Consider the following 22,117-nt stretch of genomic DNA (forward strand, 5'->3'; position numbering starts at 1 on the left):
TCTTCACCCAGGGATAGCCTGTATGCCAGGAGGTACATCTGAAAAAACATGCTCAAATTTGATGTTGTTTTGTGCCTGGTGGAAGGTAAGGATGCATTATTTAGACAATGGTTGCACTTGGAAAGCTACTTAAGCACAGCAAAATAAGATTGTTTTTAAATGACATTATAGGAGCTATGGCATAAAAACATAGCAGCAGCAAAGCTCTACTGCAATGAGGACTCCTCCATTCATTTTACATTCTTGTAAAATCCTTATAAAATGAAATAACTTTAAAATGTGAATATATTTCTTTATAAATGCTATCAGAAAAGTTTTTCAAAGCCATGGGGACAGAAGTTGGAATCATCTTTATTCATCTTCATATAAAACAGGAAGAGGTAGAATTAATAATTGCTAACACAGCTAACCTTTTTCTAACCCTGTTCATTAGATGCCTCTAGTGTCTCTGAACTGAGCCCAGGTCTTGTCCTTCAAACATGTTTTTCAGATCATTTCAGTTTATCCAATACCATGGTTCAATTCAGGCACCTATTCAGTTATTTGCTTGTATTTCTTCTTCCAACTTAGTGCTATGCAGTGACTCAGAAAAGCTTGTGCATTTCAGTTCCTGGAAGAGACGTGGTTTTTGCAAGCAGAAAAATCCAAACACAAACAGCGAGCTCTGCCATGACCCTCCTCTGCATTTTTATGAAGGTACCTTAAAAAAGCTTTGCAAAATGAGAGTACTTGTCACGTTTTAGTACAATACGGCTGCAAACTGAAGAGCAAATTTATTACCATTAATACTGTGTGTCTGTGTAACTATAAGTCTTTGGTTTGGAAAGGTCACATTTCAGCAAAAGGTATGAGAAATTTTATTTCCATGGGAATTTCTTTAGAATAATACACCAGCAATTTTCCACCGAAGACTTCAATCTCCATATGTTACGGCAGTAATTTTGGCTATAAGTAAAAAACATTGTTCTTATTTTTTTGTTTGTTCAGAACATGCTGCTGATGACTCCATTTTCTGTGCATCACCTCCAGCACATGGTGGTATTACTTCTTCTTCTGGTAAAAAATGAGCAGGCCAACATCTTCTTGGTTGGCTTTCTTCATTGTCCTTACTCACCTTTACAATTTGATGGAGATCCTTGACAATTATTTTTTCAGTATCTTCTAGAACTGTTGTCAATAAATTAAATAGGAGAGCAATCCAGGCAAGGCCAAAAAGAATCCAAATGGCCACAAGTGTTCGATAGTAGGAAAAATAAATCCTGCCAGGCTGTTTACCTGCAGGTAGGGGGAGAGAAAGAAGAAAACTGCTAAGTTAAAATTACTTTCCTTTGTAAAATGGGCAAGCCTAATGAATCCATCAGTGCCTTTTACATTGAGTACTTTAAGGTGGCTTTTTAATTGTGGTGAAGTCTCTCACCTCCCCTAGAAATACTGCAGGTCAGAGGAAAACATGCTTTAAGATCAGGCTGAGCCAGTGTCTTGTGCAACAGATTTTTGTCAGCACACATATGCTGGTCTCTCAAAAACATATACTGGGGCTAGGGTGGATTAGCAACAGAGCAGATTGTTGTGATTCTGTTTATTTCTATAAAATGTGATTATGACATTATGTGATAATAAATAATTGCTTCAAATTATAGGTATCCTTAATTGAAATTGCTGCTCCTAGTTTACTTTTGAATGGCTTCGAGAGCCTCCTCCATTAAAAAAGCAGGTGACTTATCAGAACTCACCATCACATGCCAAGACCACAACTTTTGGTGTTGGAAACTAGTCGACTGAAGCTTATTTCATGCAGCCCAAACCTCTTAGCTTCATTCAGTATTGCACACCTGTTTTACTGCATGGTTCATTTCATTTGTTTCCTTAAATATCAGCAATCCACCAACTACATTCAGAGGGTATTTGCTCCTACTCCATCTAGTCCCACACGACTTTATTGGCATGGTATGGCCCTGGCATCTACATGAAAACTTGGTAATATTGCTTAGTGAGTGCTGCAAGTCACTGTTAGTGGTGAATCCATACAGCAGGTAACACAGCAACACGCATGGACAAGGAGGTCACCACAGATCTGGTGGAGCATTTCCCATTATGAAGCTGCCCAGAAGGAGCCATGATGCTGGAAATTCATTTCAGATTCTGCACTGCTTTGCATGACATAAATCCATTTGTAGGATTTTTGTTTTTCCTCATGCAAGAGCTTTGGAAGTGGGGCAGCAGTGGGTTGGCTTGTCCTCATGGACAGATATGGAATAGCTGTTTTTATTTTTTTGCTGGGGCTGAGTTGGCTTAGAATTTGCCAGAGTTCCTGCAAATCAACTCCTTTTGGGCTCTTATCTGAAGCTCATGACATGGGGTTAGGACTTCAACACTGTTTCCAAAGCAACTAGTAATATCTTTGTAATGTTAACAAAATCCAGTCAAAGTCCAGCCAAAACTGGACTTCAATAGGGCATAAAGTGGGTTTACAGCCCAGAGGGAGTTTCATGCTAGAGGCATCACCTATGTGTACGTGTACTCTGAACAATTGAACCTAGACTCTGTCATCTTCTTAGGATATCGTCTTCCTTCCCCACACAAAACAGGCTTTATCTCATGCTTCAAGTACAAGCGCTGCAATACAGGTTTGAATTACTAAAATGCAAATAAACTCAGACCTGTTCTGTTCCACTTGGCTAGCACAAAATCATTTGTCATTTGTAATCAATTCTAAATACATAACAGTCAGAACATTGACTCTGCTTGTTTTGTTGAGAAGGTGTGAGGCATTAAACTTCTCATTTTATCACCATTGTTTAACACCAAAAGAGATAAATACTGAAGGAAAAAATACTGCAGCTCCTGTTAAGTCACCCTGATGAAAATGAAATCCCAGAGCCAGGAGGCCTGTCTAATTCTGAACTTTTAGCTGTGTTTGTAAAATAACACGGCTGCAGAGGAGGAAGTATTATGGAAGTAGTTGTTTTTAAGCTGTAATTTGCTTTTGTTACTGTAAAACATGCTCAAGTATTAGCTCAGAGCTTCCTTCTCATACCACTGCTGAGGAAAATCTTGTATTGGTGAGATGCCAGCAGGACAGGTTGTTGTAGAGAAATCTTTGAGTGTCCTTGGAGTCCATGTGTTCAGCTGCTTCTTCCATGGACACTGATTTGACTCGTGGTTTTCACTGTGGAGTTGGAAGCAGCTCTAGAAGCTGATTCCATGGAAAGTGTGTTTTGGTCAGAAGTCTTTTGAGAAGCACTTCAGCTTGCTAGAGTGTAGCTTAAACAGTTTAACATCAGAGAACTCCTAAGCTTCAACTAGTGAAAAGAGATCATCCAGTCATGCATAAGGAGACTAAAGAAGGCCACTTTTGAAGTGATATGCATGTATGTATTTAAGCCACGTTACTCACAGAATGAGTACATTTCCCCATTTCACCCTGAACTGTGATTGCCACCTCTTAGATTTGTGTAAAATCATGTCTTCTGAAACATGACTACTAATTTTTTTACTGTATGCTTAGAAACACAAGTCTAAGCTAAAGCAGGAATACGTGTCTTACTCTGTATCATATTCACAAACTATTCCCTTTTGGTATATACAAATTCCTAGGCTCCTTGAATTTTCCCCCTCCCTTCCCCAAAATGCACCCCAAAGCACCCCATTGCATTATATTTAGACAACCCCATGCTTTCATCAGCTCATGCAATCCCAGAGAGAAAAGTATATTCCCCCAGAACTGTATAGGGCAAAGACTGGTCAAAGACCCAGATGGAAGATTTTTCTCTGCAGTACATTGGTGGCCTGTGCAGTCAACTCATAGTAATTACAGTTGCAACCCTGGCACTTTGCTGCGTCTCCTCTCTGAAATCAACCTTACCTACTACATAATCTCCAAAGCCAATGGTGCTGAGGGTGATAAATGCAAAGTAAATTCCTTCGCTGTAGGACCAACCCTCTGTTATCTGGAAGAAGAGTGACGGCAAGCACAGAAACACTAGGATCCCGGTCACCAAAAAGAACAAAAGGGTCAGAAATTTGATCTTCTTCTGAAAAAGAAACCAATTCAATTATCATCATGATTCAATATGCTAGCAGGTCATATATAATGGGTAGCTATCTAGGAACACATACTGTAATCAGTGGGGTGATGAAGGTTTTGTACTGAGTGTTTTCCCTCTCGAAAAACCTTTGCCTTGACCTGAGGCAGGGGAAAGCCACACATATGGGTGTTGCATGTTTGCAGTAACCCTGGGAGATGTGGTCTTTTTTTCTGATTCTATCAACGTTCAGTGACCATGAGTATGGGGAAGCACTTTCACAATGACTTTTACCAGAATTAAGCTATTTCCATTTTTCACCAAACTGCTTCACTTATACTTAGTTTTCAAGTATTCAGGTATGGCACTCAAAGCACATTCGAAATTGCTTAAAAAGTAATTTACATCATTTTAAACAATGTTGTCTCCAAGAGTTTGATTGTTGACTTTATTTCTCATTACAATAGTGCTACAACTTAACTCCTACCCAGTGGATAAGTGAGCACAAGAAGATCCTTAACAAATGAGCTCCTGATGAAGAAGTAGTTGGACAGTGACTTTTGAACCATCCTACCACCAAGCAGCTATGAAGAAGCTTGGCTGAAGAAAAAAGACTAGTTGTACATTAAGATTTCTCAAACAGATACACAAATAGTTTATGTATAGAATTTTGCAAGTCCAAGTTGTCTGGAAATGAGTGGCAACTGCTGGATAATTTTCATGCCTTCAAGCATTGTGCTTGTTCTAGAGTCAGTCTCATGTTCTATTTAAGTCTTAAGATATAAGGAGATATTTAACATTTTGATTGGGGTTGTCTATAGCATTTACACCTTGTCCTGAAAGAGAATTACAGTAGGAGACACAAAAAAGCTATTCTCACTTCCTCAGAAATGATGAGAATGAAAGGAGCTCCAAATAACCTGGAGCATAACCAGACAAGAGACATCCTGTCTTTATCCCCTTACAAGTCCCTCTTCATCTTCCAGCAACTGGGTTCAAATGAGCCTGAAGTTTCCTTTCTGTCGAAGTGAAGGAAGGGGAGGGATTAACAGAATGCATAATGAATACGGGGGGGTGATGTGCTAGGCATTGAGTCAATACGTACTGAAACCCCTTCAGCTTACCTCATTTTTACAGCTTTACAGCTTGTCTCTCTTTTCCCAAAGATAGGGTGCTTAATCATCTACAGAGGTACTGGCAATAAAGAAAGACAAGTACTTCCCTAGAGCTAGTTCCTGGGATAAGTGTCTGGAGAAGTGGGATGAGGCACCCACTCTCTCCAGTGATTGCTGAAGTGGGCTAGATGTTATGTTATTTATACAGAACCATAGAATCAAAGAAACACAGAATATCCTGAGCTGGAAGGAACCCACAAGGATCATCAAATCCAACTCCTGGGTTCCCTTAGGACTACCCAAAAAATAAGACCATGTGTCTGAGAGTGTTATCCAAATGCTTCTTGAACTCGGTGCTGTGACCACTTCCCTGAGGAGCCTGTTCCAGTGCCTGACCACCCTCTCAGTGAAGAACCTTTTCCTAACACCCAGCCTGAACCACCAATGATTTGGCATAAAAGGCATATGCCAAATATATATGGTGTGGCATACAGGCGTATTTGCTTATATGGATAGGCAAAATTTATCCCCTTCTCTGAATACCTTCTCTGTGATTGCCTTGGTTTAGCTCTGCAGGGGTAGAACATTTCTTCCTCTTTCCTAACACAATGCCTAACACAGCATGAGAACAAAAGTAATAAAGGATAATGCCAAGGTATATCTTGAAAAAATAAATCTAGAAACTAGCATGTAACTGTGCCTGAGAAAGTAAAACCAATTACCTTTCTCATTCCTTTCTCGTACAGGAATTTCCCCAGCTTTTTACACAGCAGCGAGAGCATCTTACCAACACGGTGCAGAAAAACAATATTCAGAGGGATTCCAAAGAGAGCAAAAAAGACACAGAAGATCTGTCCCCCAGCAGTTTTAGGACGCAGTGTGCCATAGCCTATGAAAAAAAGATGGGTCGGGGGGATATTTCAAAGAGCTGGAGCAATCCATCATCACATTCACACCTACCCCAGCCTGGTTTGCCTTTGACCCCAGAAGATGTGGCTAGCACTTTTCAGCCCATGTGTGCGCACTTTTCTCTGGTCAAACCAGAAAGCAGATGAAGTGATTCATCCTGCACTTTCTGGGGGATGCAGAGAGTGCTGTGTGCTCCCAGCCTAGCCTTAATGGGAAAGAAAGCATAATCCGAAAGCAGTTATGGAAAACAAATTCTGTCCTGTGACAAATACATGGAAAGACAGAAACCAGAAAGCAGGGGACCTGGAAGATGTCAAAGCTGGAGTCCCAGGCTGCTTGCCATGCCACAATCACAAAATCTGCCTTCTTGCTGATATGCCTATGTGTTAGCGACCTCCGTGGCTAAATGCCAGTAGGTTGGTATGTCCAGATACGGGCACTAGCCCTGGAGACAGTGTAGGGTGCATTAGAATAGCTTGTGCTAATTAGCCCAGACCTTACTGGTGGCTGATTTATTCATACCACAGATATATTTGTCTTAAAACCCTATTAAAAGAGGATTTATCTAAGTAGCGGAATAATGGCTGCAGATCTCCAAACATGTCCTTTAATGGACTGGAGACTTTGCTCTTCTTAGACCCCATGAGGTATATCTTTAAGTGCAAGAGGCCTGTACTTTGTGTATGTCCTTATTTTATCATTGACCCTGAGAAAATGCATTTTCCCTAGCACAGTTAATCTCAAGGCATCCATTACTTGGAAAATGCAATGTTTTCTTCTGGGGAAAAGACAAATAAAACAACTGAGTGATTTATTGACTGTTGGGCCCCTAGGTGCTTGAGCTGTCTTATGCTCCCTCTCACACAACTATTGCATTTTCATTACAGCAAAATCTGATGAAGATGGGTGGAAGTTGTTCACTAACAGAATTCTGCAGCAAGGGTGCAGAGAAACAGGCAAGTTGTAGTTTTCCTGGGGCAACCTTTCCTCCTCACCAGGGAAAAAAATTCAATGCAACCAATTTGTTGGGTGGAGAAATACCATAATGAAAAAACTACAATACTGGTGGCGGCAAGGAATGGGCTGGCTCTGAAAGTCTCAACATTTGCCTTGCCCCCTTCCCATTTCTTCCCCCTGGTGTATTGCTAATCCAATACATGTGCTTAGAGCTCATCAGAGGTTGTTGAGATGGTGTCCAATCCCCAGCAGAGCTCACTTATTTCCTACCATTCTTACAGCACTCTCAGATTTAAAGCCTGTTTGACCCTAGAATAAAGATCAGGAAAGTCAAATCTATCTTCTACCCACAGTTGACATCAGAGCCAAGATTTTACAAGATGGCTCAAAAAGAAGAAACAAATGAGAAACAATAGTGTGAAAGGCCATTGGTATTTCAAAACCCAAAATTCACATTCAACCCACACATTCATAAACATGGAAAGCATAAAGCCTACCTATTGTGGAGACCACTGTGCCTGCAAAGAAGAAGGAGTTACTGAAATCCCAGTTGCTGTTTTCTGTCTGTGATTCATTTCCAACAGGGTATACTCCATTCTGAATGGCTTCAGTCAGGTTCTGGAAGGGAAAGCATTTTTATTATTATTATTATTATTTTTAATCAACTTGTCTGCTTTTCTCAAGTTTTTGCTGAAAGAATAGTACGGATTTAGCCAGCTCCTGATCCTTTCCTGTGAACAGCACTCACCTGTCCTCGGCAATACTTTAACACCGTTCACACCTTTACCACCAAGGTTAGCTGGCAGTCAGCCAGTGTTTTTGAAGGTTAGTCTTTCGCCCTATTGTTATGCTAAGTGCTCTCATGGGTGTTAGGACAACTTGTCTGCTTCGGTGTGGAGTTCACCTCTAAAGTTCTTGATTCTTTCAGGTTAAGTACTTCGGAGAAATAAGATCCTACAGAAGGCTAGGACATGGCAGAACGAGGCAGCCCACTGGTTGAAGCGATGGGGTGCCTGCTTGCTGGTTTTGAGCTTTCCCTTGAGATGGCAGCGGTGGAACCAGGATGTAATCACCCATCTGTATGCAGGCACACTGAGCATTGACTCTGATGCCCCCTGTAAGGCATCAGTGAGTTACAGCACGGCACATGACACGTACATGAAATGTAATTTTAAGGCCATAGTCTCATTACAGTAAAAATTTAAATCCAGAGAAAAGTCATTGGTTTGCAAAGCATCAGTTGTGGTGCAATCACAATCAGAATCCAGCATGATATGTACACCTTTCTACAAACTGCATGCATGAACTGCATGCACAATTTTTACAATGCAGCCTTTGAGATGAGGTTAGATGAACATCTGTTAGAGGTGGTTTGGGCTGAGTTGAGACTGCCTCAGGGCAGGGCGTTGACTAGGTGTTTCTCCCAAGATCTTTCAGCCCTGTATCATCTATAGTTCTGTGCACTATCAGACTCCTTCCTTTTTCAATGGTTTTAATTCTAAGTGATGCTGATTTTTTTAAGCATATAAAAAGAAGCAAACAACAACAAAAAGAAAAGCAAAAAATAAAACAACACCAGTATTCAGCCAGCCCTGGTTTTAGCAGAGGACATTCAATTGGACATCTGGAATGCAAGCTGGTTTCTACGGAAGGAGCTGACATAAAATCCAAAGCTGAGCCCTAGCAGAGGCAAGGCACTAACGGAAAGAAACCAGCCTAAATAATACTAGCATAAATCTTTTCATAGCCCTTGTACAAGGATTTCATTGTCTTGAAGAAGTTCCCTTTTTTTTCTTCTCTTTCCCCCTTTTTCCCCCTCAAAAAATAATAATAAAAAAAAATCCACATCGAAGAGGGTTCATGTATATGTGAACTGGGCTGGTCCACTGGTTGCATTATGAGAAAAACTGGTTCTCCCCCTTGTCTCCTTATCCTGAAAATGGGGCCGTTAAGTGCTCTATTACTTTCCCATGCAGATATGCTTACAAGGCTATTTGCAGTCCCCATCTTCTCTGCAACGTAGCATCTATAGCTAGAAAATACCTAAAACGGATAGAGAACACCAGTCACTATCAGCTTCCCATGTCATGACCAGAAACTCATTTCCCTTGGCTGGGCTGCCTGCCTAACTTCTGCAGCATCTTCAAGAAATAAACCCTGACTATATCACACTCCTTCAGTGATTTGAGCTTCTCTCTCTCTCTCTCTCCTTTTTTTTTTTTTTTTTTTTTTTTTTTCCAGCAGATTATTTCAGACCTCGATGTATTGTTCCTTTGTGCTGTCCGTGGCACTGCTGTGTGTGGCAACCGTTCCCAGTAATTTCAGACAGCCTCATTTTTCCTGCCATGCCACCCACTGTAGATGAGCATAGCCCCACTGAAAGCTGCATCTGCAGGAGGCAAGAACCCGAAGAATGGGGCCATTGTAAGCAGGGGATGTTAACAGCTAACACACAATGTTTTGTCACGCCACACAAACTATATTTACCATCAGCAAGATCTGCCTCCTCAAACTGGGGAATAGGTTTGGGGTTTGAAAAAATCATCCAAATGATGGCACCAGTAGGAAACACAGAGAAAGTTATCTGTGTAGCAAGGCTGAGTAGGAAATAACATCTGTCGGGGAAATCAGTTGTTATTTCCCACCCATTTGTTTTACCATCTGATGGGAGAAAGGGCTTCTGCAGGGCTGGCACTCACCTTCATAAACTGCTCCATCTCTGCCACTGTGAGGTGGGGGAAGTTCTGCAGAAATGCCTCCTTCATCTGGGCGGCTGCCATTTTCTGCTGCTTTTCAGCGGTCCTCTCCAGCGCCTGGAACACGGCTGCACCCACCAGCAAGTAGACGAAGTAGCCGGCCACCAGCAGACCTGTCTGCAGCTTGCCACTGCACATGGCCCTTGGCGGGACACGGCAAGGGATGGGGAGCGAAAGGTGGCGATTAGTAAATCCCTGGCACTCCAGGGGAGCCTCCCCCAGGCAGGAAGAGCCCTCCCAGCTGGGGTTTCCGCTGGGATCCTGAGCTGATGGGGACAGTGATTTGTCAAGTACATTCATGGGGAAGTTAGGAAAAAAAAAAAACAAACAAAAAACAAACAGAAAAAAAAAAAACACTAATATACAAAGCAAAACAAAATACAACAACAACAACAACAAAAAAAACCACACCACCAACTTTCCACTCTGGGCTGTGTGCTGTTTAGGGATTTCCTCTTGTCTGTGAAACTCTGCCTTGCTGAATTCTCAGGAAAAATGGGTCAGGATGTGAGGAGCTGGCGGGTGGCCATCAAGAAACATTCACCAGAGGCTCTGGGGACAGGTGAGGACAGCCTGCAACGGGCCCATAGAGGAGCTTGCTTGGAAAAACAGCACTTCCCTTCCTCTGCCTCCCACTAACTCCTAGAACTGGACCCCAGGGCAAGCCCTGTTGACCCCAGAAGCCCCTTCTTGCTCTGTGTTCAGGGGCAAATCTCCTGGGACCCACTCGCCCGCTTGCAGCCCAGGGCAAGGTCACACAGACCTGCAAAGAGCAAAAGGGGAGGACCAGGCACTGTGCTTGAGGGCAGCACTGCCTCCTGGAAGGACCAGCCGAGGCTTGGGGGGAATGGGCCAACAGCGAAATGATGAAAAGCAGCAAGGACCAACGCAGAGGCACTCCCCCAGGCAAGTGGAACCCCTTGCAAGGATACAGACTGATGAACTGCAGAGCAGCTCAGGGGAAAAGACCTGCCAAGGCGACCAGCTGCGGGGCAGGCGCGTTGCACAGCACAGCAGGAGATGGCGGCGCCCGGGGCGGCTCCTGCAGCGAGGCAATCCCAGGGGGTGGAGGGAGCTGCCGGCAGCCCCCCAGGAGCAGCTGACAAGGCTGGGGCCAGGCCAGCAGCAGCTGCCTCCCCCCCCGTACAAAAGCAGAGCGTGTCAGGCAGGCGGCTTTCACGGCAGCTGCTTCAGGGAGAGTGGGAAGTGCGTTGCCGGTCACCGTCTTCTGTTCCGGGAGCCTCTGACTGAAATGAAAATGGCGCCTGCCTGCCCTGCCGGGCTGAGGCTGAAACCCAAACGGAGGGGCCACAACTTCCCCGACAGATGCCTACACCCAAACAAGCCCCTTCAGAGAACCATTAGTTTGGAAAAGCCCTCCAGGATCATCTGGTTCAACCACCCCCCTACCACCAATGTCACCCCTAAACCCTGTCCCCAAGCACCAGGCCCAACCTTCCCTTGAACACCCCCAGGGACGGTGACTCCACCACCTCCCTGGGCAACCCATCCCAATGCCTACCTGCTCTCTGAGCAGAAATGTCTCCTCATTTCCCTCCTCAACCTCCCCTGGCACAACTTGAGGCCATTCCCTCTGGTCCTATCACCAGTTACCTGTGAGAAGAGGCCAACCTCCAGCTCCCCACACCTTCCTTTCAGGTAGTTGCAGAAAGCAATGAGGTCTCCCCTGAGCCTCCTCTTCACCAGACCAAACAACCCCAGTTTCCTCAGCCGCTCCTCACAGGACTTGTTCTCCAGACCCCTCACCATCTTCGTTGCCCTTCTCTGGACTCTCTCGAGCACCTCCATGTCCTTATTGTAGTGAGGGGCCCAAAGCTGAACACAGCACTTGAGGTGCAGCCTCACCAGAGCAGAGGACAGGGGGACGATCACTTCCCTGGTCCTGCTGGCTGCACTATCCCTGATACAAGCCAGGATGCTGTTTGCCTTCTTGGCCACCAGGGCAGACTGCTGGCTCATGTTCAGGTGAGCATCAACCAGCACCCTCAGGTCCTTTTCCTCTGCACAGCTTTCAAATCACTCTCCCCTAAGCCTGTAGTGTTGCATGGAGTTGTTGTGACCAAAGTGCAGGATCCAGCACTTAGCCATATTGAACCTCATCCAGTGGCCTCTGCCTATTGATCCAACATGTCCAGGACCCTCTGCAGGGCCTTTGTACCCTCCAGCAGATCAACACTTCCCCCCAACTTTGTGCCATCTGCAAACTTACTGAGGGTTCACTCAATTCCTTCATCCAAATCATTAATAAAGATACTAAAGACGATGGGCCCCAACACCGACCCCTGGGGAACAGCACTCATGACCAGTCACCAGCTGGATTTAACTCCATTCACCACCACTCTCCAGGCCCTTGCCCCTGAAGTGCCCTTACACAACAGATATGATGCTTTTGGGCTGAAAAACAGGAGAGTGTAAGTAACAGTAAGGAGTTAGGAAAGGGCAGCTATAAAAAGTTGGCCTAGTCGAACACCTGCATCAGAACCAATGCCACAAAAAAGGTACAAAGGGTGTTAGTAATGGGAGACTCCCTGCTGAGGGGCACTGAGGCACCAATTTGCCACTCAGAAATCTCTTCAGAGAAGTTTGCTTCCTGACTGGGGTCTACATTTGTGATAATACAAGAAAGCCACAAAGTGATGAGACCAGCTAAAGTGCCTCTATACCAACAGACATCAATGCAAACAAGCGAGAGGAGCTGGACATCACAGTACAATTAGAAAACCTCATTACTATCCCAGAAATGTGGGACAAATCACACAACTTGAACACTGGAATAGGGGGCTACAAGGTTTTCAGAAGAGATATGTTGGGGAATAGACTGATTGTGAAGAGATTCCTCTGAGAAATACCTACAGACAGGCTGAGAGCTTGTGGGTGAAAGTTACAAATCAGACGAGTAAATGACACCTTGTGGTTGGGGTCTACTGCAGTCCACCTGAAAGGGAGCCTCTGTGTGCTGTTTAAATGCTTTAAGTCTTCTCTTATGGGGATTCTCAGACCAAGGTCCCCCAGATGGCCTTCTGTCTCTTGTTTAAGAATTATGAGTTGTCCATGACCTGCTGTGTTCAAGAGAACATTGTGAAAGACAGAGTTAGTTTCTCAGGAAGAAATGCTTGGCCATACCACTGCTTGCTACCTACAGTAATGTAGCCTCTACTGATTTCAGAAGAATGATTCCCATTTGTTGGAAACTCACCTGTGTATGTGTCAGAGCTTGTTCCAATCATCTTCAATGAGAGGTTTGTTGTAGTTGAGAGGAATTTGTAGAATGGGAGAGCAGAGTCCTTGAATGAACATTCTCACTTTGGAACATACACCAGACAGATCTGAGCTTGGCTGTACCGTGGCCATTCATAGACGCTCATGTTAATTTGCTTGACCTTAGATTTTCCATCATTTTCATTTGCTTTGTGCACAATTTCTGTTAGTTCAACAGATGTCTGATTTTAATCATAAGAAAACACTGTAATAAACCAGCCTTTGACAAAGCATTTAAATGTGCCGTCTACTCTGCTCTTCAAGCCCTTGTGTTCTTACCAAGTTTGAAAATAGAAGCAAATGCAGAGACTCTGAGATTAGCTTTGCAGAGCTGGTGTTATCAAGAAATGGCAGATGGCTCCACTCTGTCAAGTGCAGGTTGTCCTTTCACACATAAATCTGTTTTACTGCAGAGGAAAACAGGAAAACTATGAAGGAAGGTAAATAGCTTTGCAAAACCTCAAAAGTGTAAAGATTTTCTCTAAAGTTACTGGAAAAGGGTTTGTAGGAACAGGATATGTCACATTTCCTTTCACTTCTTTTGAAACTACAGTGGTGAAGGTGTGTTTCTTCCTCTGATCTCAACTAATTCTAAACAAATAAGGGCACCTGTGGCTTTACCTTTCAGACTCCCTGCTGTTAGATTAAACAAACACCCTTTGCATGTGCAAATGCAATATTTCTTCGTCTACAGACATGCAGCTAACACAGAGGGATTCTTTCCTCAGTATATCTGAAGAGAAAACAGAAGGAAAAACATGAGACTCATGGAAGGTGCTGAGAATTTTGACATTGAATTCAGTTGCAGTTGTTTAAGCAGGGTGAGTAAGGAAGGTGACAGGAAACCATGTCTTTCTCATGCTCTTTTTGAAGACTATATATAATAAGACGGCTTTCCTCGTAACCCCATCCCTGAAACAGGAGGTTTACTATTTTTTCATGCATCCCCAAAAGCCCCTGACCTCAAGAAAGTATTCCAAAGACTGGTGACATTTGTATTCCTCTAGATCTGGAGTGGGGAATTCTGGAACATCAGCTTTGTTTCTTCATACCTGCCTGTGATTCTTTAATAGTCACTACAGATTGTCCTGACCTGAGAGGAGCGTCCCATCACACAACATTTTGTTCATGCTTGGGTGGAAACTTACAGAGGGAAAAAGGGAGGGAAAGCATGGTATCTGCTCACAGCTGGGATTTTCAGGTATAAAGAGCTTTGAGGGAGAAAGAAAGGGGCAATCCTTCAGCCAAGGGCTGGTGCTGGCACCTCACACCTGTCTCATAAGCTGAGTAATAACCTTGCTAGATAGCTGGGAAGGTAAATGGAGACAGTCTATCTGATGAAGAAGCTACCATTATCCCTGTGCACTGGGAGATCAAGTCATTGGGCCAGGATTAAGATGCAAAGGCTGTGTATGGCTTGGGTGTAGCTTCCTGACAAAGACCTGCAGAAGAACCTAGGCATTAAGGTACCATGGACACTTGTTCCAGGGTGCAGTGAGGGCCAGCAGCTCCCTGAGGGACTGGGAGCTGGGAGTGGGAGCTGGGAGCTGAGTGTGCTAACAGCCATCCCACCGCTCCCAGCCAGGGAGCGGGGGAGCTGTGGAGATCCTTGATGGGTTCAGCCATGCCTGCAGATTGTAAAGCAGGTTCACAGTGACAAGACAGGATGAATTCAAGTCAGGAGGTCAATCTACAGCCCAGAGTCATGTCCAGGGACAGTCAGACAGGGCCATGGAGAAAGGGAGAGACCAAGGATGGGCTGCGACACTGGCCTGCCAGTGGACCTGGCTCAGCAGGGCTGCAGGGAGCTGAAGTCTGACAACCTGCAGCATTGCTGGGGCAGGGACTGACAGCCATGGGTTGAATTGAAACGGGGTTAGGCTGAAATGGGCTCCTGGGCCATGGGCAGGGTGAGAGGAAGCCCCAGAGGGGCTGGCCAGGGCCCTGGTAATCATGGAGGCAGCATGTCTGGTAAGGTAGTTAATGCCTTTTGTTCCAAAGCCAGGACAGACCAATGACGCAGTTATGGGACCAGGGAAAGAGCAGTGATGCAACTTCTCACATCTGCATTACTTACCAAGACCATTGCAGGGAAATCCACGCAGTGAGATCCAGGGGTAATGGAGGGCAGGGAGCATTTCCCGTCCGTGACAGTGCACTGGGACAAGGCTTCCTTATTCCAGTCCTGCTCTCACTCCCTCCTGCCCCCATCATACCTACAGTACAAACATATCACTTTTCTACATATGGCATTAGCTATCTTGCTGCATCCTTGTGCATTCTCTGTCCTTAGGCCCATTATAGCCTGAAATTTAACTCCAGGTTAATGGAAAATGTTATCAGTTGCCATGGAAATGACTTGCCATGTGATTGTGGTTGTACTTCCTGTTGTGCTTGGGACTATTAGATTAGACTATTAGATGACACTCATTTTTACACTTTCTTACAGTTCTCCTATAAATATCTGTTACTCATAACTGTGGACAGAACATTCAGTCTCCTCATGTGAGTCATTTTGTTTATTATTCTGTGATCTTATGCCAGGCTATTATACACTTATTCTAAAGCTTTCTTCAACAGAGATCTTCAGACTTCCTAGTTTGCTATTTAGGACCTGCAAAGCCAAATTCCTGTGGATAACTATCAGCTGTCAAGGAAATGGGCTGATTTCCAGGAGTGAAGAAAATGCTGCAGCTGGCCACTTGCCTTTGCACTGGCTGTCACTGAGCTAAAAGCTCTAGTCACTGAGCTGTCTACTGAGTGTAGTACGCAGGAGCTAAGGGCTGCTGTGCCAAGCAGTCCAGCATGGGAAACTGCCCAGCTGTGGGGTGACTCCTGGTGACAGTGATGGGCAACTGCAAATAGGACCTCTTCTTTTGGGAGTGACATATATGCCATCACTAATAGCTCATTTTGGGGGCCTGGCTCACTGTTTGTCATATACATTATTCACGTGACAGAGTTTTCTGCATGCTTATCTGTGCTTTCATCTTCAAAGAAAATACTCCCTCACCATAAGGAGTACTCCTCCAGAGGTCTTTTGGCAGTGCTTACAGTACTGGAAGCTCCACATGAAGGCCTGCAGAGCAATGTTAACACCTGCACCACAAGGTTTTTCACCTGCACCACAAGGTCACCAAGGCCATTGGAGCCTCATTGTCAGTCAGAGAATCATAGCGAATTTGGTTTGGAAAAGACCTCTGGAGGTCTCTAGTTCAGCCCCTAGTCAAAGCAAGGCTAACATCAAAGTATAGTCATGTTGCTCAGTGTATTGTCCAGACGAACTCTTAGTGTTGCCAAGGATGGAGATTCCCCAGCCTCTATTGTCACCTCTTCCAGAGCTCATCTGCTCTCATGGCCTATTTCCCTTGGTGCAACATGTTGCCTCTCATTCTCTCACTGTGCACCTCTGAGAAAGGACATTTTCTGGGTAGCAGAAGACAACAATTAGCCCTCCCTCGTCCTTCTCTCTTGGAGAGACAACAGTGCTGGACAGCTGTGCTACGGCCCTGTACATGGGTGCCATGCAGCATCAACACAGCTGCAGCACTGGGCTGTCACCAAGGCAGGGCACCCACCCATCAAGCTGACTACTCTTGCGAGGCCGCAATGGTGTACACCAGGCAGAGAGCTCTCGCTAGGAAGTCTGTACACACCCAGACTGAGTGCCTACTCCAAAATGCGGCAGCTCAGGTCTCCGGGTGCAGGGAGTGCCTGAGCCTGTTGCTACCACCTGCGGGGGACAGAGAGACTGTGTGCGTGAGGTGTGAGCAGGTGGATGACCTGGTCCGCCTCGTGGCAGAACTCAAGGAGGAGGTCGAGAGGTTGAGGGATATCAGGGAGTGTGAGCGGGAGATAAGGAGAGGATTAAGGACAATCTCCAACCTTTACTGGATGTCGGGGGGAACTTAGGTACAAAAGATGAGGAAAAGGCGGAGGTGCTTAATGACTTAATGCAGACATCTAAATGAGAACATCATGGATACTTCTGTCCTGGTTCCGCTCGAGTGGGCAGCCGAGCTCCACCACAGCCGCTCTCTTACTCCCCCTCCTCAAAGAGGAATGGGGAGAAAATATGTGAAAAGGGCTCAAAGGTTGAGATAAGGACGAGAAAATTGCTCAGTAATTATTGTAACGGGCCAAACAGACTCGGCATAAGGAGATAGTAAGATTTATTGCCAATTACTAACAAGCTAGAGAAGTGAGAAACAAAGGAAAGAAACCAAAAGCACCTTCCCCCCCACATCCACCCTCTTCCCTCTCCTCCCCCCAAGCAGCGCAGGGCAACGGGGGAATGGGGGTTATGGTCAGTCTACAGCGCTTCTCTGCCGCTCCTTCTCGGTCACTCCCGTCCCCTGTGCTGTGGGGTCCCTCCCACGGGATGCAGTCCTTGATGAACTGATCCGGCGTGAGCTTCCCACAGGCAGCCGCTCTTCCAGAGCTGCTCCAGATATGGGTCCGTACCACAGGGTCCATCCCCCAGGAGCAAACTGCTCCAACCTGGCTCCCCCACGGGCAGCAGCTCCTGCCCCATCACCTGCTCCTGCGTGGGCTCCTCTCCACGGGCTACAGGTCCGGCCCGGAATCTGCTCCGGCAGGGGTCTTCCACAGGCTCCGTCGGTGCAGGGCCACCTGCTCCACCGTGGTACTCCATGGGCTGCAGGGGGACAGCCTGCTTCACCATGGGCCTCACCACAGGCCGCAGGGGACTTCTGCTCCGGCGCCTGGAGCACCTCTCCCCCTCCTTCTTCACTGACCTTGTCGCCTGCAAGGCTGTTCCTCACTCCTCTCACTCTCCCAGCTGCTGTATATATTGCAGCGTTTTTTTCCCTGTCTTAAATATGCTCTCACAGAGGTGCAAAATAACACTGTTGTTGGCTCAGCTTACTGGCTCGGCTCAGGTCAGCAGTGGGGCCCTTCCCAAACATGGGCCCTTCCCAAACATGGGGCAGCTTCTAGATCCTTCTCCCAGAAGCCACCCCTATGGCCCCCTGCTACTAAAACCTTGCCACGTAAACCCACTACACCAAGTCACAGCTCTCGTGGACACTGGCAAGAAATGGCCAGGTTGGCTGAAACCCCTTGGAGCGGAAGCCAACTGCTGTACTAAACGTGCTTTGATGCGGATTACTGGCAAAGTCTAAATTCATGGTGCTAATTGTTGGGGTGCAGAGGGCTGTGCAGACTGCATTATTGTCTTCATAAATCTGGCCAGTACCAGTTCTTGTCTCTCATCCAGACCTCCAGCTCTTTCTGTTGCTTGGTTAACACAGATTGATCCTGAAAAATCCCTGGCAAGAGCTGAGGCACTGCCACCCAGGGCCAGGCAGTGACACTGAACATCCAACCCCATGCACAACCTGGCCACAGAGCTGTGCAGTGGCAGAGATGAAGTTCTTCTGGCACATAGCTGCGAATGCTCAGCAGGACAGTTTCCACCTCAGATGCATGCAGCTCTGTGCCTGTATCGTGGTGGGCAATGATTTTACCCCCTATGTCTTGAAGACAGTCGTCATGCACCTGCTGAACACCATCCCTTTGGAAAGATGGCACAGGAGGGAGTTTTTGCAGCGGATGGATGACATCATGGAGTACCTGCACTTGTGCCTGAGGAAGAAATGCCTCAAGCACTTCTGGTTAGGAAACGTACGAATGCCTGAGGAGATCATCTTGCCTCCAGATTTACAAATGTCCAAAACCACCCATCCTCTTCTGGCACATAGCAAAGGACGGGACTAACTATTCCCAGGCACTGCATGAGTTCCGTGAGCTGCAAGATCGGCTCACAAGAATGCTGACCTTTGGGAACTGAAAGAGTCCTTCAAGCACAGAGCTCCCCGTGGCACTCTGCTGACAGCAGGCAATGACCTCCCACCACAGAAAGAAGAGGGGAGAACTCAGGACACAGAAAAAGACGGGAAAACTCCATGCAGCAAACTGCTGTCAAGTGCAGCAAGGTCCTCATATGGACGGTCTGCCCACTGCAGAGCCAGTGATGACTACGGTGGCTACAAATATGAATGTTTGCCACGTGCGGCAGAGCTGAGTACACTGGACACAGAGAAGCTGCTGCTCAGTTGGCAGCGGGAGTTGCTCCTGTTTGTTTTCTCTCTCCCACTTGAGGGAGGCAGATCCCATGCTGCTGAAGAGGCTGCTGCAGGGAGGCTTGAAGCAGAGACTTGTCTTAGCAGCAGGACAGTGACCACCCGGCCTCCTGGGGCATGTCCATTCACTCTGGGAGCTTTGACCTCTGCAAAAAAGCCAATACATTGCCTGCTTGAACCAATGCTTTGAGAGATGAATTTCTTCTGGAGAATAACCCTGGGGGCTTCCACAGGCAGTGCAAAGGGAGCCTGAGGAGCTCCATCTGGCCACGTGCCTCTGCGTTATATAATATATACCACAAGAACACATAATTTAGAATGATAACCAGCCCAACAAGTATTGTCTCTCACTGTGTTCTTCATGGAGTGATTCGTTCCACTTTGTTTCAAACACACACAAATACTTTCAACACAAAATACTTGGACATATTAGGAATAAGACATATAATTATTAACACTCCTGTTAGTATCCCTCCAGCAGCTCAAAATATTACCCAGGTAACCCAGTCACAACTGTGAGAGGCCTGCTTACCTATCAAACCTATCTTCACGAGGTGATCAATGTCCCTGTTCTGCTACGCTGTCCCTATTCATTCCTTTTTTCGTTTTGTCCCTGTTTGGGTGCCATTTGTGGGACGTGCAAAGGGATTCTAGGGAGCCCCTTCCAGCCATGTGCCACTGCATTTGGGTGACACCAGGGCCTGGGCTGCCCAGGGCAGCTGGCAGTCGCTGAGCCACGGTGGGCACCGAGGGCAGGGCAGGGGTCCTGTGACGCGGTGTGGGCGCAGGTGGCATCACAGAGGACGTGTCACAATGGGGGGGAGGCTTTAAAGGCAGCCGCGGGCAGCGCTGCTTCACTTTGGCCTGAGCCATTGGTGAGTGCAGCAGCAGGGGGAAGACTGGGTTGGGCCAGGGCAGGGCTCGTGGCTGTCCCCGCTGGCACTGCCCACAGTCCCTGCTGCCTCCCAGCTCCCTCGCCCCCTCTCCTACCTGACCCCAGGGGCCTGAGGCTCGTGCCGCAGCTCCCTCAGCTGCCATCCAGCTCCCACCCAGCCCCACTGACGTGCTTCTCTCTCTTTCAGACCATGGTTTCGGCAGCTTTCTATTTCCTGGCGTTTTTGGGCTTAGTCATCAGCCCACAGAAAGTCGGGGATGAATTGGATGAAGCTACAAATGCGCGCATGCGGCGGTATGCGGAGGAGATGCAAGAACGCATGGCGCAGCTCCTGTTGGAAATTGAGGCGCTAGAGAAGCAGCAGAGCTCGATGCATATGGGAGCCCTGCTCTTATCTGCGATGCAGACTTGGCAGTTCTGGGCCTGGCTTGGTGTTATTCTCCTGTACATTTTGAACGTGTGGCTGCTCTTTAGAGATCTCCTAAGACATGAAAACAGGAGGGAGGAAGAAAGCTCTAGCAGCGATGATGACCAGCAGAATAATAACAGAAATCGTTTTGAAGAAAGGGACGAAGGGAGGATTTTTGCGGAGAGAATCCAGTGGCCAGTGCAGCACCTCCAAATCAACTGTCAAGTGATAATGTCCATGGTGGGAGACCTCCTCTATAGCACCCGACGTTCCCTGTCGAACACTTACTTTCCAGTGCTGCATCCACCCATTGGAGTGGGCAGTGCCTTTGAAGGCTGGACTCCCTCGGAGGAGTATAATATTGTCTATCGCATTTTCATACCCATAACGGCTCCTCGTGGGCACTCCTTCCACCTGGAGCTGGGCAACGAAGAGGAGCTACCATCAAAGAATTCTCGTATTCGCGTGGAGCTGGAGTGCACGTGCGCGAGGGAGCAGAGCTTTGGGAACGTGCTGTGCTTCCTCCACCAACCTGAGGAGGAGCTGAGAAGAAATCGGGAGCCCAACCTCCTACAAACACTGTGCACTGGCTCCTACCTGGATGTGCATAAAACCTCCTTCTGGTTCCAGCAGATGATGAAAGCAGCATGGAAATTTTTGCCTGAGTCGGCCAGACATCACGTTGCTGTGCTGCCATCCAGACGCTCCTGCAAGCTCCGTGTGTTTGATACCTTCGATCAAATCCACTTTGTTGAGTTCATTTTTGGAGTGCAACAAGGCGATTCAGACATTTTTCTCAGCAGCGAGAACACTGATGCTATCTTTACCCCGGACACAGTATGGCCGCAGAGCTGCACAGTGGCAGAGATGAAGTTCTTCAGGTACATAAAAGCGCATGCCCCGCAGGACAGCTACCACCTCAGATGCATGCAGCTCTGTGCTCGTATCATTGTGGGCAATGATTTTACCACCTATGTCTTGAAGACAGTCGTCATGCACCTGCTGAACACCATCCCTTTGGAAAGATGGTGCAGGAGGGAGTTTTTGCAGCGCATGGATGACATCATGCAGTGCCTGCACGGCTGCATAGTGGAGAAACGCCTGGACCACTTCTGGTTAGGAAACGAGCAAATGCCTGAAGAGTTCATCTTGCCTCCGGATTTCCAAACATCCAGACCACCCAACCTCTTCCAGCACATGGCAGAGGATCCAAATGTCCATGCACGGGCACTGCGTGAATTCCGGGTGCTGCGAGATCGGCTCACAAGACTGTTGACGTTTGGGAACTGAGAGAGGCCTTCATGCAGAGCTCTCCGGGGCACTCTGCTGACAGCAGGCAATGACCTCCCACCACAGAAAGAAGAGGGGAGAACACAGGACACAGAAGAGGATGGGAAAACTCCGTGCAGCAACCCACTGCCAAGTGTGGCAAGATCCTCGTGTGGACAATCTACCAAGCGTAGTAACCACTGATGACTACGGTGGCTACAACCACAACTGCTTGCCACGTGCTGCAGAGCTGAGCATGCTGGACATGGAGAAGATGCTGCTCAGTTGGCAGTGGGAATTGCTCCTCCGTGTTGTCTCCACAGAAAAACCACCCTTGCGGGAGGCACACCCCATGCAGCTGCTTGAAGCAGAGGCTTTGTTACCAGCTGGACAGTGACC

General features: G+C 46.8%; 2 protein-coding genes across 4 annotated transcripts; one reads left to right on the top strand and one right to left on the bottom strand.

Annotated features, from left to right (window-relative positions):
• Window positions 1–331: 331 nt before the first annotated feature.
• Window positions 332–11,757, bottom strand: LOC137856742 (potassium channel subfamily K member 16-like). 3 transcript variants are annotated; one of them, XR_011096756.1, is made up of 7 exons: window positions 11,285–11,757; window positions 9,706–9,904; window positions 7,504–7,624; window positions 5,863–6,029; window positions 3,866–4,034; window positions 3,038–3,196; window positions 1,136–1,275 (listed from the first exon to the last, which is right to left on the bottom strand). XR_011096756.1 is itself a non-coding variant. In XM_068682436.1 (6 exons), the coding sequence occupies exons 1-6, from the start codon at window positions 11,740–11,742 to the stop codon at window positions 968–970; spliced, it is 1,419 nt and encodes a 472-aa protein (XP_068538537.1). In that variant the 5' UTR covers window positions 11,743–11,757; the 3' UTR covers window positions 332–967. The 3 variants fall into 3 exon arrangements, 2 of the variants coding, with proteins under 2 accessions (XP_068538537.1, XP_068538536.1); XM_068682436.1 differs by lacking the exon at window positions 3,038–3,196 and having other exon boundaries at window positions 332–1,275; window positions 3,866–4,031; XM_068682435.1 differs by lacking the exon at window positions 3,038–3,196 and having other exon boundaries at window positions 332–1,275.
• Window positions 11,758–20,231: 8,474 nt separating this feature from the next.
• On the top strand, window positions 20,232–22,098 carry LOC137858137 (inositol 1,4,5-trisphosphate receptor-interacting protein-like 1). Its single transcript, XM_068685595.1, has one exon. It carries the CDS (start codon window positions 20,327–20,329, stop codon window positions 21,737–21,739), a length of 1,413 nt encoding a protein of 470 aa, XP_068541696.1. The 5' UTR covers window positions 20,232–20,326; the 3' UTR covers window positions 21,740–22,098.
• Window positions 22,099–22,117: the final 19 nt, after the last annotated feature.

The sequence above is a fragment of the Anas acuta genome, chromosome 5, assembly GCF_963932015.1.
Source record: "Anas acuta chromosome 5, bAnaAcu1.1, whole genome shotgun sequence".
Lineage (NCBI taxonomy): Eukaryota > Metazoa > Chordata > Aves > Anseriformes > Anatidae > Anas > Anas acuta.